Source organism: Lonchura striata, chromosome 1 (genome assembly GCF_046129695.1).
Source record: "Lonchura striata isolate bLonStr1 chromosome 1, bLonStr1.mat, whole genome shotgun sequence".
NCBI classification, from domain to species: domain Eukaryota; kingdom Metazoa; phylum Chordata; class Aves; order Passeriformes; family Estrildidae; genus Lonchura; species Lonchura striata.
Window position 1 is genome coordinate 48,181,172 of NC_134603.1, and position 18,942 is coordinate 48,200,113.

Below are 18,942 nucleotides of genomic sequence, written 5' to 3' on the forward strand. Positions count from 1 at the left end.
TTTTTACACTTTGGATCTCAAGCCTAGAAGCCAACAGAGCAGATGTGTGAATTCCTGCTGTCACATCCTTCCCTTGGCCTGCAGTTTATTACCCACTCTTTGCTCATCTCACCTGCTGAGACCACAAGATCTTGCATGATTCTTACTATGAATTTTTTTATGAATTTCAGATGCTGTGAATTAAGCCCCATGAGTAACAGCAACAGCCCAACACTTAGACACTGGAAAAGGAACAGTTTTTCACTGCAAGCATGAAACATTTTAGCCAGATTTTCTCAGATTTTCTGCAGATATTAATTGCATAGTTTTCATAAATGGAGGAATAGCCTGCACTATATTTTTGAGTAGGGCCCTGCTGAAGAAACCACAGTGAAGAACATAACTTTTTTTTTGGAAATTAAACCCAGTGAAAGTTTTTACTAGAATAATGTGTCTATAGAAGAAGGCAGTTCCATTTGAAAGACTTAATATTTATAAACACTTTCAGATTTTCCTTTAATGAAAGATAAAATAAGCTGTGGGTAATGTTTAGATTCTAGACAAAGTATAATAACAAGCATCAAAACATTCTGCAAAAGTGAAAAATTGCACTATTCGATTGAAATGTGTTTGTTTTGAGGTAGCAAAAAGGAAACACTGGACAGTATTCCTAAATAAATCACTGTGATACCCCTGTGATTCTGGCTTGGGAGCCCAGCCTCCTAGGGAAAACTGAGACTTTTTAATCTAATCTATTTTTCCCATAAAACATAGGAACAAAATTTAAAATCACACCAGAATAAAGTAGAATAGCTCAGTCGCTCAGGAATTCTGAAGCTGCTCTTCAGCTGAAGACCTCAAAATAAAGCTGTAGAAGCTTTTCCAAGATGATCCTTTCTGCAACTGTCCCTTGTTGGTGGGGGAAGGTGGGTGGGAATCATATGATGCCTTTATTCAGAACTAGCACTTGAAATGAAATGAAATGCCACCACTTTTTTTCTGGGACAAAAGAGTAAAAAGTTTTTGTCAAGATCTGATATTAGAGCAACACATCAGCATTGCACTAATTCTGAAGAGAGGTATTTCCGTATAAATACAAACTTATATACTTGGAATTTAACACCAAATTCAGCCTTGTGTAATGCAGTCCTGTTTGCAGTATATAATCCCACATATGAAATCTAAATGAAAGAAGCATTTCATGTTTTGAAACTTCCGTATCACAAATAGATGGGCTATGAATCATGGTGACAACAGACAGAAAAAATAACTTTTCTGCCCAGTCTTTCAATAAATCCCTAATTCACTGCTAGAAGTGATTATCAACCAGTCAGCCTCACCTCCATGCCTGGTAAGGTCACAGAACTGATCATCCTTGAAGTTATGTTGAAACATATGGAAGAGAAGGAGGTGATTAGAGACAACCACCATGTCTTCACCAAGAGAAAATCATGCCTGAGTAATCTAGTGGAATTCTATGATGGAATGACATCATTGGTGGTCCCTCACCATAGGGAAGGGATGCCATCCAGAGGGACCTAGACAAAGACTAGGGAACAGACCCACGTGAACTTCATGAACTTCAGTAAGACCAAATGCAAGGTCCTGCATGTAGGACTGGGCAATCCCCAGTGGATTGGCAGAAAACAGACTGGGAGGTGAATGGATAGGAGAGCAGCCCTGCAGAGAAGGATTTGAGGATTCTGGTACATGAAAAATTTGTCACAAGCCAGCACGAACCACACCCTAGGCTGCATTAAAGACACATGGACAGCAGGTTCGGGGGGGTCACTCTCCCAACTGCTCTCTTGTGAAACCCCATCTGCATCCAGTTCTGTATGTCCATCCTGTTTCCAGAGTACAAAAAGACATGGACCTGTTGGAGCAGTTCCAGAGGAGGGCTAAAAAAAGTGGTCAGAGGACTAGAGCATCTCTCCTATGAAGACAGACAGAGAGAGTTAGAGTTGTTCAGCCTGGGAACAAGACTCTGGGGACTCATTTATAGAAGCATTCCAGTACTTACAGAGGGCTTATAAGATAGATGGAAATAGACTTTTTAGCAGGGCCTATAGTGACAGGACAAGGGGAAACAGTTTTACACTGTCAGAGGGTAGATTTAGATTGAACACCAGAAAGAAATTTTTTATTATGAGAGGGGTGAGACATTGGGACAGCTTGCCCAGGGATGACATAGATTTCTCATTATGGGATGTGTTCAAAATCAGGTTGGATGCGACTTTCAGCAATCTGATCCAGTGAAAGATGTCCCTGCCCAGAGCATGGGGTTGAACTATACGATCTTTAATGTATCTTCCAGCCCAAACCATTCTTTGATTATGTTTCTATGATTTTAGACATCCAAAAAGGAATCCAAGCACTGAGAGAGTGAGGACCTAGAGGGATTTTCATTACTGGGATGTTTTGTGCCATCACAGCTTCAGATTTAGCTTGTGGGTGTGAACATCCTTCAAACCATCAATCACTGTCTGTTTACAGTTTTCCTCATGTATTTGATTGGTCAGTGAAGAAGAATCTCTGATTTTCCCAGCTTTACAGGGAGCCACAAGATTGCTTTAGTCAGGCTTTGAAAAAACAAGATCCAAGCATGTAATGAACAAAGATGAGTGCTACTGCACAGGTGACAGGAATAATGCACATTAGCATCAGGATAAGGCAAGTGGTATGTAAGAAGAACATGACAGATTATTATTTAAATATGAAAATTGCATTTTGTGAAAATATTTTCAAAGTAGAAGCTAATCAGAGGCAAAGACCTCCAATTCTGTTTGCTTTCTCTAGAATATACCGTAAATATATGTATTTTGTTTACGGATAGTCTGACAGCATACAGACCCTCCAAAACAAGACCTGCATTGCCTGATGGGTGTCTGATGAAGACATCAGCCTATATGCCTCTATTTGTGAAGTCCTGATGACAAGAAAGTGAAAAATGCAAATCTCCTCAGAGAAACTGCGGTAAACTGAAAGAATTTATCAGCAATTGCCTCTGAAAAGCTTATGCATTTACAAGCACAATTTTCCCATTTGTTACAGGACTCTCTACCACAGTTTACTGACCCCAAGGTATGTTCGAATGGCCTGATTGTAAAAAATATGTGGTGTTTATGAGAAAAAACTTGGTAGAGCATTCACCATTTTGGTTGCATGTTATGAATAGAGGCAATTTTTAAGCATGGACAAATATGGAGGTGTCTTCCCACAGGTATGGTGTGGCAAGGGCATCCACAGAGCAGTGGGCATGAGGGTCTCTCTGCTGTGTAGGCAGCAGGATGAGCAGTTGACATGGAATCTCCTTTGCCCCTTCTCACCAATCACTTGCAGTTCTTGCTCTAGGGTCCTGAATTTAGGCCAAAACAAATGGGGAGAAAAAAAGCAGTCCACATTTTAGAATGGGGGATAAGGGAGATAAAATTTCCCTAGACATTTTCTCTTTTCATTGGCAGGCACTGGACACTGCTCACAGGTTTGGTATGTCAGACATGGTCCCAGCAGAGACTGCCCAGCACGGAGGCTGCAGGTGAGGCAGCTGTTTCAGCCAGGGCTGTTACCACTATAAACACGTTTCTCTTTTGCAATCTATTTGGTACTTGTCCTCGTCTCACCAAACACAGGAAATACTAAAAAAAAAAACCCCAATAATCTAAATCATATTATTATTATTATATTTTCCAAGCCAAATGATTTATTGTGATCAAAGGCCTGTTACAACGATCCTATTTGGCCAGTCTTGTCTTCATAGTTTCTTTAGTTGCAGTGTCACTAAAGGAAAGTACATCACACTTCCTATATTCTTGACTTCTTACATAATAGAGGAAAACAAGCTCAGGCTCAAAATAACCCAAGAACCCCATACCAGGGTGGGGGAAGAAACCAACAGAAAAATTAACATTCCACATGTTTCAAGAATGTAAACAATGTCATCACACAGACATGCAGAAAACTGGTGTTACTCAAACCAGGCCCTGCCAATTCTCCATCTAATGAGTTGTTGAACCCTGAGACAATCAGAAATTGCTCATGAGAGCTTAGTGAACAACAGCATTTGTTTTCCCTTCCAATTTCTACTTATTAAAAGCTACAGGGAAAGCACTGGGCTAGAAAGACTACCTCAATTACTCTTAATTGCTGTCCGTTCTGATTAGTCCTGGCCACGGTGATGCCACAGCAACCAGCACAGGATACAAAGCAGGTGCTCTGCCTCTTCCTGGTCACTCCCTCCACTTGGAGTGGAAATGCCATTCACAGAGGCTGGTGATACCCATGACTGCATTTTGTATTAAAAGGAAGGCTTGGCTTTCCTGTTTTGCTCAACTGTCCTTTTTTTTGTTGTTGGGTTTTGTTTTTTGGTTTTTTGGGTTTTTTTTTGTTTTGTTTTGTTTTGTTTTGTTTTGTTCTCTGTGTTTTAGGCAGTGTTCCAAGTAATCTCATGAATGAAACCCCATCTCTCAGAGCAAGAGGGATGCTGCTGCTTGGATGGGAGGGTGAACATGGCTGTGGCAGCTCACCTACAGAACAGGGACATGAGTATGGCCCAGTGGGCCAGATACATAAAAACAGCAGGAAACACTTTTCCAGAATCAAGATGAGGACAGAGGACTGCCTCAAGGGAGCTGCATGAACATTGAAGCTTTTTTGAACAAAACAGAGGAAGTAAGATATTGCTTATTCCTGATCCTTGCTATTTCTCCTTTGGCATAAATCTGTGGGACAGTTGGGGCATGACTCTGATTTTTCAGTCTGCTTCTGACAAGGTTTTCCCCATTAAAAGATAAGAAAATATCAGAAATATACATGCTGGGATAATATATATTCTATATATGGAGGAGATGATCATGTTTCAGAACACAAATTATCATAAAATCAAATTTAACTATTAGCTGTTTTATCACCCAGTCATCTAGGACAACATTCACTAAATGTTGTTCACTAAAATTTAAGAATACAGCAATGAGAATGTTGGAATGTCCATCTAATTCACTAAATGTCACTCTAATTCCCTAAATACAATGAAAATAAATGATGGATCTTATTGTGATTTAAAGCAACATACTTATTTAGGCCTTTCCATTGCCCACACAAGTATTGTTTAACTCTCTGTCTTCTAACAGTGGGATGACACAAACATAATAAAATCATTTCACACTTCAACACTGTCAGGGGCAACACTGCTTAATCAGTGGAGCTGTAATTATTTGCAACAGAATTGTCTGTGACCTAAGTATGTAACTCCTGAGACACAGTCACAAAATTCTCTACTCTCCTCAGATTTCTAAAAGACGTTTAAAATTATTACGAGAAAATTATGATACAGATAGTTTCAATGAATTTCAAAAAGAGCCTGAAGCAAGAAATCTCAAGAAAAAAACCACAATATTTTGCTTACTGTACTACAGCTGAAATGAATAATCAGAATTTTAAGACCTGGGAAATCAGCACAGATAATTTCAAATCCTCATAACACACCATAACCTGACCATAACCTGAATGCTGGTCTGCTGTGGATATCTCATCTGCACCAGGCAGAGCTGCAGACAAATTACAGATCATCCTCCTCCCAGCTCTGTCTTTCACCTAAGCTTTCCCCATGCCACTGTTCAAATATTTCAAATATTTCAAGTAAGTTACTTTGACTTAAATGTCTAATTTACTGGAAATCTGCTGGCAACATCTTATGAGTTGGCTGAAAAACAAGCAAAGTAATCTGCAAAGCTTTAAAACCAGCACAGTTTTAAATGGGGATGTTTGCTGACTGCTTTTTCTCTCTCTCAGTAGTGGTCAGCTCTGGCAGTAAAATCCTTCAAAAAACATACAGCCCATGCTAGAAAAAGATCAAAAGCAGATTAGATGTCAGTGCCAGCTCATGTCACTTGTGCAAGAAAGAGGAAAAAACAAAGCAAGAAGATGACTTTTCCTTTCAATGCATCACTCATGTTCCCCATCTGCACACAAGGGCTCCTGGGCACAGCACAGCATTTCTGCCAGGAGATCTGGACCCACATTATGACTGGGATTGTGCTGTCCCCACCCTTCTCCCCAAAGAACTGATCAGCCTTTATTCTGGCAGCACCAGGACTTTCCTCCCAGTGTTCCTCCTCACTGAGCTGGCAGTCCTGGAGAAGGCAAAGATGCCTGGGTGCTGGTTTGACTTGACATCAAACATGAAAGGGTTCAGGGTGAGGGCAGCCCTGCTCACAGGCAGGCAGTGGATGCCCATGCAGGGCCTGGCTGCCTCTGGGAGTGGGGGGTGAAACCCCCTGGATTTGTGAGCAGTGGCAGGTCATAGCACCACTCTCCCTCCCCGCCCTCGCTACACTAAGTGCCATTTCACCTGTTTGCATTTGCAAGATTACACACAGTGGGCTAAAAATGTGCAGCCAATGCTCTGTTTTCTTTAAGAATTTGAAGTCTTTTAAACATTTTGGAGGTCGACATGAAAGTCCCCACATGAGTCTTAAATTCCATTCCCATTTTCTATGGGATTTTCCTAAAGGGCTGTGCTGGGATCCATGTAAGAGCAGTGAGTTGGGTTTATAGCCCTGTATATCCCTTCTAGGCAGGCACACAATGGCAGCTGACTGGGGAGCACCCCCTTCACCCTGCCTGCCTCCTCTCTGCTCTGTTCAATGCCTGGAGGTAAAGGTGGTGAACACCTACCAATTTTGGGGCAGGATTAACCTGAAAACCTGCCAGGGGTTTTGGAGGCTCGCTGTGCTGAGGCGAGGTGAGCAGCAGCAGTGCGTGCCCTGCTGACTCAGCTGGCTGGTGGGTGAGATTGGGTTACATGGCAGAAATCATAACAAAGGCAGGAAACAGATCAGTACTCCCTGGGTTTAACTCCCTCTCTGGGGACTCCTCTGGTTTCCAGACTGCAGATGGTTTTAACCCTGTCCTGAAACGTGTCTGTGTGGCATGCTCTGCTCTGGTGAAGTCAAGCCTGGTACACGAACTAAAAACAAATCGAGGCAGCAGAGGAACGGCCCCAACAGGCACCAGTCAGAGATGTCCAAAGGGCTTTACATTGCTTTTTATGAATGGGCACAGAAATATGAACACTGCTGAGCAGTGGTCAAATCAGAGTAACCAGACTACAACATCGGAGTCCCATGGCAGAGTTTTGGGATGACCCCCCTCCCTGTTGTTCCCTGCCAGGTTTGTGTGGCTTTGCCTCCCCACAGCCGCAGAGCATCTCTGTCATCTTGAGCCTGGCTCTCCTGTTCTTGCTCTCAGCACTGCACTTCCAGCACAGTACAGGAGAAAAATCCCATCTGACTTCATGCAGCTTTAGTAACTCCAGTACCAAAAAAACAGTTGTGCCCTCAACTGCTTAGTTTTGGTGCCTGAGTTGATGCAATGTGTCCATTGGAAAGAGGATGTCTTTCATAAAACCATTCAACTCTGCAGGACTGTATTTTATTTTAAAAAGCTCAAAGAAAATGATATGAACAAATTACTGATTTGATTTCAGGTACTGCTTTCTCACTTTGAGGCAGGATGCTTAGGAATAAGTCCTACAAGTGATGTGAAGCATTGCTCAGAGTGGAGGAACAGGGGAACAAGCCTTGAAATCTCCAAACTGAAGATATTTGGGGGGAAAGAAGACATTTCTCATGAGATCATAATGACTACAACACTACCTTTGGTTCCCTCTGGGAACTTGGATGTTCTGGAAACAGCAATCTTGAAAGGTGAAACATGGTCACCTGGAGGCTACAAATCCTTTTCATATACAAATCTAATAGCAACAGGACAAAGTGACTACCAAAGAACCCTTGCTGGGAATTTGCCTGAATGAAGGTTGAAAGACTAGGGTGGTATGGCTTCCCTTCATCAGGATTTCAAAGGGAGTAATAGTCCCATAACACATTGTCCTGCAAAGCTCCCATAACTGGTGGAATAAGGAAGAGTTTCTTAGCTTCCTCCATAGTAAAATTTATAAAAAGCTTATGAAAACCATATTAAAAGCTTATGAAAACCATTAAAAAAAAAAGACATAGGGGTAGAGTATTATGAAAACCCAAACAAACCTCAAAACACACCCACCCTGGAAATGTCTCCCATTCACAGCTTCACCATGTATTTTCTTTTAACTCACCACAAGACTTCCCAGAAGAACAACTGAAAAGACATTAGACATTATTTATTTTTCTTTTAAAAATATTGTTTTAGAAACCTCCCAGAAGGGAGAAAAATAAAGTAAATTATTATAGTGCCACATCAGCACAATCGTCAAGCTCAAAACGAAGAAGGCTACAGTGATCTAAGTATTCCTTTGACGTAAAATGCTTTTTAATTCCACAGTCAGCTGTTCTGCTTCCTTTTACAAAGACACTTCCACTTAATGTCTTCTAAGTCACCTTGAATACCCACTGGACATATACAAATTCTTGGTAGCTCTTTCACTTATTTGGTGGGCTTGTTTTGGTAATCTGATTTCATGCATGGGAAAGTTCATTCTTTGTAGTAAATTAAAGGCTTTCATAAGGGGTCTTCTTTCCATTGGAGACACGATTAGAGGCCAATTGCTATTCAAACCAGCTGTAATAAAAAGGGCTTGTTGTGAAGAACACAGCCCTATTTCTTTTTATTAAAGCACAGAACTACTCACAGTAACCTTTTGCAAGACAACTGAGAATAAAAACAGCTTCACCATGTTGTATTTCACACAGCAGCTTGCCAAGAACACGAGTTTCTCAGGAGTCAGAGCTGCAGCAGAGGAGCAGATGTGGCTTTGCTGCAGAGGTGGGCCCCAGCCAGCACCCTCCCATCCTGTGGGTCAGCATGCACAGTGGTCACATGCTGGGCAAAGGGCTTCAAACTCATGCTGTATCTCATCTGCTCCTGGCCCAGAGTCAAGGTCTGCTGAAGCAAGAGGCAGCTGTGAAGTTTACAAGGTTTATGGGGTGCCGATCACCCTCTGGCAAGGGCAGGCATTTCCTGCAGCTACCAAATTTCCCTCCTGCATCCTCTTGATGGGCTCAGTACTGAAATGGGCCTTCTACCTTCTGCTGGACTACTCCAGACCTAACTGATATGGACATAGGGAATAATGGACAGACTTGCAGCTAAATATTGAAAGGACAAGAGCCACCTCTGCCTTGCTCCTACTACCTCTGAAAAAGCAAAAGCAGACCATAGCACCACAAGCTAGCATCTCCACAAAGCCTGCAGTTTTCTGAACCATGATGAACTTGAGCTGTGAACTCCACATAAAGCACAGAGATCTTTCACAGATGTGGCTTCATGTGCTGCTTTGGACCTTGCAGAAAGGATGGTTCTGATCAGAGACAAGCAGAGATGGTCTCTGAAATGACTGGTCTCTGAAAAATGATCTTTACTTATTTGGAAAATATTTATTTTCCAAATATATAAAATTTCAGGTTTTGAAAAATATGCAGTGAAGCCCTGTTAAGCAGACCCTCATGACCCCAGATATCCTTAAAGGAAAACAATTTTGCCCTGCTTCTTTGTGGCGTTGTGAAACAGCTGCCAGAGAAATAAAGTCCTGCTATGCTAGGCCTGAATATCTGCACACAACTTTAAATACAAAATCTCCTTACAAGCCTCAGCTGGGCTGAAGTGAAGTGGATCCCTGGGTCTCACACACCACCTACTACAGAAAGTTCAGCTGCTTCTATTGAGTCACAGCTGAATCACAAAAACACGTTCACATCTTAATTATTTAAGGCATCAGTCTCTCTCTCTGGCTGAGTGGGTGGATTTTCCAGATGCATTCCTGACCGAGCTGAAAAGTGTCTGCAGGACACAAACCTCTCCACACACCCACTGCACAACTCTTGTCCATGTTGGTTCCAGGCACTGAGTAAGACTCCTTCCCACTCATGCCTCTCTCCCAGCCTCTCTCCACTTTCCAGCGTCTCAGCCCACTCACCTAACCCAGTCTGGAACAGGACAAATGGAAATTTCTTGGCTCTTGGCTGCTTCATCTAAGGTTTACCCATATACAGAAGGCTAATTGAGACTGGGTAAAATTTTAATCCAAGCTTTATTTTGGCTAATCTTCTGTAGCGCAGCACAGTGGAGATTGAATTGGTTTTGACTTAGCAAAGCAGCACACTGTTTCCTTGTTAGTGTTTGCAACAGGACAAATCATCCTAAAATACCCCGTTCTTCATTTGTGCTACCCCTTACACCATTTTCTCTCACAAGCTTCTTTAGGCTTTCCCCAGCTTTTATATGAGACATATTACAGAAATGTGGAGTTGACAATATTATCTATCTAGTAACTCAAAATGATCAGGATGGTGATGCTCTTGCTCAGCATGGAAGTCCTTTCCTGCAGCACTGGCCCCTCCTTGCTATTGTTGTTTTAAAGACAGGTGTCTTTAAGGAGGTAGTTGGCACAGATCTCTAAAAGTAGCTGATATGACTCCTACCCTAAGTCCTATATTCAGATTTCATATGGAAGTCAGTCTTCAGTCTCAAGCTATGTCAGGGAAGGTTTAGGTTGGATATTAGGAAAAAAACTTTTTACTAAAAGAATAATAGAATACTGGAATTGTCTTCCTAGGGAGGTGGTGGAATCACCATCTCTGGATACTTTTAAAAAAAGACGGAACTTGGCACTTGGTGCTATAGTCTAGTTGTGGTGTTAGGGCATAGGTTGGACTTGATGATCTTAGAGGTCTCTTGCAACCTCATTATTCTGTGATTCTGTGATTCAAACAGAAAATTTTCTCTCTGAAAATTAACAAGAAATTTGTCAAGCACAACAGCATGATGTAGTTGCATATAGAGTGTTACCTTGCCAGGACACTGGCCAGGCTCAGGGCTGCTGAGTGTGATGGTAGAGGACAGCAGAGATTTGGGTCTGGGTCTAGGTCCAGGTCCCACATTCAGGTCTGCGTGAAGCTGGTTAAGTTTCACACCTTCCCTGCAGTGGCTCCCTCAGGAGCATGGAAAACCAGGCAACAACCATGCACAGAGCTACAGTACAGGTTGAGGAAATTCCTAAGAAATAAAAAGAATCCAGGATATCAAGTAAGTAAGCAGTGCATGACACGTATATGTTTAATTTGTGTGTGTTGTTAGGTTCATCCAAAAAAATAGGCTCAAGGGAATACAGTATCCCCTTTCTCATGGAAAGACCTCTGTCCCTGTGTTGCTTTCAGATAAAATCATTATGAAGAAGGTACAGAAAAGCCAAAGATCAACTGCAGACATTTGAGCACTTGAAAGCACAAAGTTCAGCTGGCTGTAGTAGCAGCTGGCTACCAATCCAGATTTGTATTTGGAATAAAGCTTAAGAGGAGCTCAAGAGTAATGCTGGTTGCATTCTACAATCCCACGGCAGTGCTGGGAGAATCCACTAATGTGTATTTTCCATTATTTTTTCCTTCCATCTTGTGATGGCTTCATATCTGAAGTTTTCGTTTCTGCCACAGTTTTCCTGTGTTACTCCTTTGCATGGAAACATAATGGTACCAAGCACTGAAAACACAGTGCACAGTTTCCTTCCAAGACAGCAATTTCACAGGTAATTTTCCTACAAAGTTGAACAGCCCAGAATGTAGCCTAGGTGTTCTGGCAGCAAGCTGATGTTACCAAACATCATTATTTGTCCAGCTAGTTTACAGGGAAATAAAAACAAAATCCCCAGGTGTCGCTTACAGTGTAGCCAATGTTATTCATTCCTCTCGTAAATACAACGTGCTGTTCAGCCCACACACCTATTTTATTGCTCTAATGAAAAAGACAGAGCAAAATTCACACATCACGGTGACCACACTGCCTTTCAATTCACCCCTGTAAAAGACAGAGATTGATCAAACAGGTATTGCTCCAAGCATGCGAATTCAATATATGAAGAAGCATGTCAAGAATTTTAATTGTACTAAATAGGAAAAAACCCGTAACTAAGAGAAAATAGATTGCCTACATAACAACACACAGCTGGAATGACTTTAGTCCCCAAGGCATTGCTAAGAGGCCTCTTTATGGGCTTGGATTAGAAGTGCCTTTAGCCAGGCACAGCAGGACAGGTTGGAGAGGGGCAGCCTCAAACCCACAGACCCAAACATCTCAGCTCTTTCAGCTCCTGCCTAAGTTAGCACAGGGCACATAGACCTGATAACTTTTTGGATCTTGCTATTACTGCCTGACATAGATGGATTTCTCAGGGTCCACCAACTATTCTCTATCTTTATGAAGATAGGTGGTTTCAAATTTGTTGTTTGGATACCCCATCTATCACACGTGCCCTTACATTGCAAAAGGCAGAGGGTACTGACAGAGGAGGGACACACACTGGTGGCATGGGGGCACCTTGACAGCTCCTGAGCACATTCCTCTGCAATGGCAATACTGCATTCATGTCAGCATTTTTTATTTATTTATTGAAACTTCAATTCCCTGCCAAGTGCCCCAGTACTGCGAGTATCTACTGGAAAAGAAAAGAAAGACAAAGAAACCATACACAGGTGGTCCCTCCCCAATGCTGGGATTGAAGCACCAACACAAACCCAGGACCCCTGAGGGTGCTGGATTCTCTCAGCTGCTCAGGGCTCACCCTAGGAGAGGGCAGCTCGACCCCCTTCCACCTTACTGGCCATGGCAATTAAAAGGGTCATTTCAAATGAAATTTCTTGGCCTAAAATGAAGAGCCGCAAGGGCACCACGATTCAGTGGGGATTTCATACCCCAGGACACACGCAGGCAAAACCCTCATCTGTCAAATATGGCCAGATCAGTGAACTGGAAGCAACAGTGCCTGACTTTCCTCTGGCTTTGTGAGTGTGAGTGACCCTGTGACTTTTTATTAAGTCATATGATTACACACTGCAGGAATACAAGTGAAAGAATGTCCAGGGAGGTATGTGGTTGTGGCACCTGAAATCCCTCACTGGTCGTTTACAAACCATAAAGAAAAGTTGACAAATTCCTAAAGCTTAGAATTTATTTTTTTTTCACAGGGAATTAAGGTTTGTGCGGATATAGCACACCACCAGGCTGATGTCAGACTTTGTTTTGGTGCTTGTTATTAGATATATGAACAATGGTCTGGACTTATTCATAGACAAGGATTAAAATTCTTCCATCTGTGCAGTCTTAATTAATAAATTCTATTCCTGAACTATCACAAAATTCTGAGCCATTAATTTTGATCATGTCTGGACAGTTATTTATAGGCACAAACTCCCCTCTATTTTTCAAAATCCTTTTCAGAAAATGCTTTGTATCTTAAAATTTTCATTTTTGCTACACCCCATTCACAATGCTTTTATCAGCTGTACACTCCTAAAACTCCCTAGTTATATTTTATCAAAAGTGAAGAAATAATATATAACTTCTTACTCTACAAAATACTATAAAAACTGCACAGAAAGAAAACATGGATAGTTAAATGGATCTTGTTCAGCTGTTCCCAAGCCACTCATCAGGGAAAAAAACCCCTATTTTACAAATATGTTTTTAAACCATTTTTCTTCCCCCTCACCTCTTTTTAGTATAGGAGATTTCATTACTGCATGGCAAGATGATTCATCCATTCCAGGTCCACAAATTCCTAGACTTTATTCTTACACTTGGAATCATGCTTAGGACCTAGATTGTTGTAACTGTGCCGAAGAAGCATCCTAACCCAGTCATATCTTATATACCCTACAGAAGATACCTAAAGAAGTACCTGCCTTCCCTGAAGGGGATCCCTGGTAACTTTTATCCCTCCTTCCCTAGCAGCTCCTGACCTAAGGGGTGTGGAGAAGGCTGGAGGATCAGTGCCTTGGTGTGCACTGGACTCCCCTGGGGACATGAGAGACTGTCCCCTACTGACAGCTCAGCAGGGCAGGGGGAGGTGATGGTGAGAAGTGTCCTGACTCACTGTCTAGAGCATGGAGGTGGCCAGGGTGGGTGTTTCTGTGGAGAACAGGCTCACAGCCTGTAATTCTGGCTGTGTTTGCCAAGGGCAAAGGGTAATTATCTTGCACAAGCTGTTTAGTCTTCCACTTATCTATAGTGTACTAGTGCTATCTTCTGATTCCTTGGGAAGCTTCTCTTCATCAGCAGGGCTTTCAGCTCATTTATTTGAAGTCTGCTTTCTAAAACACTACAAGTGTGCTTCACAACAGGTCAAAGACCATCTTCCCTGCTTTCAGCAATTCCATATTGTACCATAGACTTGAATTACGCAGTCAGTATTTTAATAGGAAATTTCTAGTTAAAAGACTCATTAAAGTGGACATATTAAGTTCTTAAACATTAACATAAGGGAAAAAAATGCACTATGAATTCTACATCTATTACCTCAGAATGCCAGGAGTTAGGAAGATCCTTGGTGTCCATTTGATCCCTTCAATTCCCTTGCCTGTGGAGATGCCTGGAGCCCAAATTTCAGAGGAAGGAGTCAAACTCTGCCAGAAAGAGATCTCATCCTTCTGTCTACCATCTAGAAACTAGTCTTAGCTCTCGTGCTTGAGACTTAGCATCCCCAAAGTGTATCATATTAGAAAGGAAGTTCTGCCCTTTCTTCACTTATTCTTTCCCAAAGTCAGTTGTGCATGAGGTGGTACAAACCAGTGACATTGACTGATGAAAGAGTTAATATGGCAATCTGGTAGAGGAAAACCAGTAGAGAGGCTTAGCTTGTCATCTGGAGCAGACAACTTCAAAACAGCCTGAGAAATGGGATTGAAGATGAAGTAACTGGAATAAGAAACACGCTTCCTCACTTTTTCAGTGCAGCAATCTGGAGGCACTGCAGCTGAGCAACTCCTGGCAGCATCCCTGCACATCTGTAGCTTTCATTGAAAAGAAGTAAACAGCATCAGTGAGCTGGAAAGACTGTTTTCCTTACTGACCCCTGCAGCAAATCTGTCCCAAGCTCAAAGGAGAAAAAAGTCTGATGTGTATTTTCCTAGTGGTTGTCTGCATCTGTATTCATTATTCTTTAATATATTAGTGTGTTATGCTTAGTATGTTTGGCTTACTAGGACCAGTTAATGTTCTATTGACTAAAAAAATACAGTAGCTTGACAAATTCTCAGAAATTAACTTATTTGAGAAGGAAGGACAGAATGATTCAGAAAAAGGGGAAGTGGTGCAAGACAGTGCGTATTCAGTCCTCTTTCCAAAAACTTCTTCCCCAAAATGAGAATTGTTGGAGAAATGCCTCTCTCCTTCCCTCCTTCTGCTGATCTCTTCCTTCCTTGAACCAAACTACCGGCTCCGGCAACAAGGCAGCTAATAATAAACTCCTCAGCTGAACTCTAGGAAAGCAGCTTGGTCAAGGCTTTGCCTGCCAAATGCTGACCAACACATGTTCCCAGCTGCCAGCAGTCACTGACTGCTAGCCACGTTTTTTAAACCAGTTATACTTTAGCCTTCTGCCCCTCAGAGTACATTTTACTCCAAACAAGACCTCCCAATTCCAAAGGATGGAGTCAAAGGTATGTGACTCATGGTCCATCTACCATGTCTCATGTCCATGGAGCATACAGGGACTTCTCCAATCACAATATATGAACACAACTGGTCTTGCACTACGACTCCTGAAAAAAAGCCCCACTGCTGTTTTTATCCCTGACCACACCAACAGGCTGTACAGGAACAGCGCTGGCATTTCTACAGTGCCAGTCAGCAGACATTCAGGACTTCTTTCAAAATTACCTTTTATCAAGGTTTGTGGAATAAAATTTGGTTCTTGCCTTGTGATTCCCCCTTATTGCCTTCTTTTACCAGGCAGGACACAGGGCCAAGAGGGAACACCAAGGCACCAGGAGTAACATTTCCTACTGGTCAGGCAGGAGCTCAGCTGCATTTTGGCCCCAACGGCAACTTCTGGTGCTTCACTTGAAATGCTGACCCAGCTCTCCACTGAGTTTGGAGTCTTTAAAAGTCATCACCTTTCTGTCTGGAGGAGCCCACTGCCAAGTGAGGAAACAGCCAGCACTGCTGAAAGCATGAGGCTCCCTCTCTCTCTCCAGAGGCCGCCTGGAAATGCAGCAGAGACTGCAGAGGTGGGAACTCACTGAGTCAGGTTTTCTGAAGAAGGGGAAATAAACCCTTTAAGGGACACAAAAGCATGATCATGTACAGTCAAACAGCATGTGTGCTGGTGTGTATGGAAACCAGGCCAGCCTAGCTCCTCCCTGAGCTGCCCCGTGATGCTGGGAAAGATGATGAGAGTATGGGAGGAAGTTTGGGCTCCAAAATTGTATGGACAAAGGTGGCTCCTTGGATTGGGGGCCTTCTGAATTACACAGCTCTCACCAGTGTCAATGCTATGGCTTCATGATACCATTCCCCCTTTAGTGAAGGCTGTTGTGTACTGTAGATATTTGGGATACCTTCCTGACCACAGCAATGTTGTTTTCCTGAGGCATGAGGCAGTTATGGTTGGTTCCTAAGGGTGGAACTACCCTAACTCCTCCTCTTGTGGTGAAATCTCCTCCTACCACTTCCAGGCTGCAAGTCCTCTCCTCCCTCCATGCTGCTCCACCAAACATAACAGCACAAGCACTTCTTGAAGTAATCTGTATTTATAAGGGGAGAAATAACTCACCTCACCCCTTATTTATATTCTCACCCCTTATTTATATTTCTCTCCTTATTTATAAAAGTGGAGAAATAACTCACCTTGGTAGCATCACAATACCCAGGAGAAAGAAAGAAATGACAGCAAGTTAGTAGGCAAAACTCCCATCAAGTCACAGCACTCCACTTACTATTGGAACAGTAAGGATAATGGAGTACCCACTCCCCACTAAAATCTTATTCACTGCAAGAGAGTGCTGACCAGGGATAGCCAGGTAGAGGATAACACCAAAGGAAACTATTTTTATAGCTGTTAATGAATACCAATATCTTTTACTTATTTGGAGGTGACAGAAATGAACAATTAGCATTTCTTCCTATTTCTCAAGATGTTTTGCTTTTTTGTTATTCCAGGGCTTAATCCAGAACAACAACAACAACAAATGAAACTAACAAAAGGAAAACAACAAACAAAAAAGGAAAAAAAAAATATGTGCAGCTTTATGGAGGACTTTCCAAGCCACAGATGCTGGCTCTGTGGTTGGCTGATCTATCCAAAATAAAGCTCAACAGCAGGGAGCAGTGGAGTAGTTCAGGGGGTAGAAAAGGTCATGCGAAAGTGATTCCCACCTCCCAAACTCCACATCTCCTTATGCTGCCTTTCCCTGCTCCTTTTGGGATGGAAGGAATTTTTTATGTATTTTTCATTTTTATTTTCAGCTTGCCTTTCCTATCCACTCACCAACTGAGGTCATTGAAAGTGACTCTTGGTGCAGCTACTTTCCCAGGACAGAAAAAATGAGGTGAACTATTATTCTGATGGCTTACGGGTGAAAAGGCACCAGCAGCTTTGATAATGAGCCCCTTTGGCTGTGCCAAGACAGAGCTGGCACTGTGGGAGCTCAGAGGCCACCATGTCACCTTCCCTTGCCACAGGGACAGGCATTCTCCTTCTCTGGGTGAAACTGTTGACTACAGAGACAGAAATGTTTTCCCAACAGAAAAAAAAATCACAAGAACCTTGAAAACAGGGGCCTTGAAGGCTGCTAACCCCTGTGCACAAATGCGTGGTACTACCCTCCTCACATGAGAAGGCCATTTTGGGTGAACAAACATAAAAAATAGAGGAAAGAAAAGGAAAAGGAAAGGAAGTGAGTGACCTCATTTTAATAATTTTTGACATCAGAAGGTATTCATTCCCTTTTCCTTTGAGAGGAATGCACAGCCTATGTCATGGCTCAGCTGCCAGTACAACTTCCGCAAGTCTACAGGAGATGCCATGAAACCACTCTGGGGAAAACCTGCAAATTCAGTTTGGGAGCTGAAGCAATGCCCACCTGGGCAGAGGACATGTAAGACGCATGGCCCCTTTTTTTCACAGCCAGCACATTAATTTCTGTTCAGGTGTGGGCTTCAATTTCCTAAAGAAAGAACTATTTTGGAAGCCTTATGTTTGCCAGGAAAATAAAGCAAGTCTAAACATCACACCTTCCTCTGGGAGGACATTGGATGTGGATGATGGGACTGTACCTGTATGTTTCAATGCTGCAAGCAAAAAAGGTTTTCGTAGCAAGTGTTTGATTTACCCTTTGCAAAAGCAAGCTGAAAGACTGCTGTCACTTACCAAACCTCTTGTAGCCGAAGGACTGCACCTCCTCCTCCTCTGCAAAGTCGTCTGGAGAAAGAAAGACACAGCAGCAGATTATTACTACTACCAATGGTAAAAAATGAGAAGTTTTTACAGGCGCCTGTTCAAATAATGTAACTTTTCTTGGTTTGTTAGGCATGCCACTGCTCTTCCCCTCTGCTGCTCCTATCCCACCTCTGTCTCCAAGTGCAGAAGGCAGTTCAGAGCCTTTGCCCCAGTGAGAATCCCCAGCAGAACTCCAGATTACAAACTGTGCAGATTTATCCCCTAGCAGCCATCGTGAGGCCTGCTTGGCCAGCTAATTGCAGACCAGAGCAGAAATGTTCCTCATCACAATGACAGCCACAATTGTCACCGGTGTGCCACTTGATCAAGCTTGCCTGGGCCACAGGAGTCAGAGGGGATGGCTGTCCATCCGTCCACCGCCTCCCATGCACATTAGCTTGACCTGAAAATGTCAGATCCGATAAAACGTGGGAAACAGAACTGATAAACTCAGATAAGAAAAATAAAAACTGAATGGTGAAGATTGTGAAAGGTCTAGATAGGAATGGCTGAGGTCACTTGGTTTGTTCAGCCTGGAGAAGACTGAGGGGACACCTCACCACAGTCTACAACTTCCTCGTGAGGGGAAGTGGAAGGGCAAACACTGATGATAGAACCCAAGGGAAGGGAAGTTGTGGGGAGGTTTAGGTTGGCTGTTAGAATATCAGGCTCCCCAGGGAAGTGGTCACAGCACCAGCCTGCCTGAGTTCAAGAAGTGTTAGGACAATGTGCTCACATACATGGTGTGATTCTTGGGGCTG

At 42.7% G+C, this 18,942-nt stretch overlaps 1 protein-coding gene across 1 annotated transcript in view; it reads right to left on the minus strand.

Annotated features, from left to right (window-relative positions):
- Positions 1–18,942, minus strand: part of COLEC12 (collectin subfamily member 12) — a 93,715-nt gene that overhangs the window by 63,432 nt on the left and 11,341 nt on the right. The window contains exon 2 of the mRNA XM_021551511.2: positions 18,113–18,163. Within this exon, the coding sequence (XP_021407186.1) occupies positions 18,113–18,163 (51 nt within the window). The remainder of the gene's footprint in view (positions 1–18,112; positions 18,164–18,942) is intronic.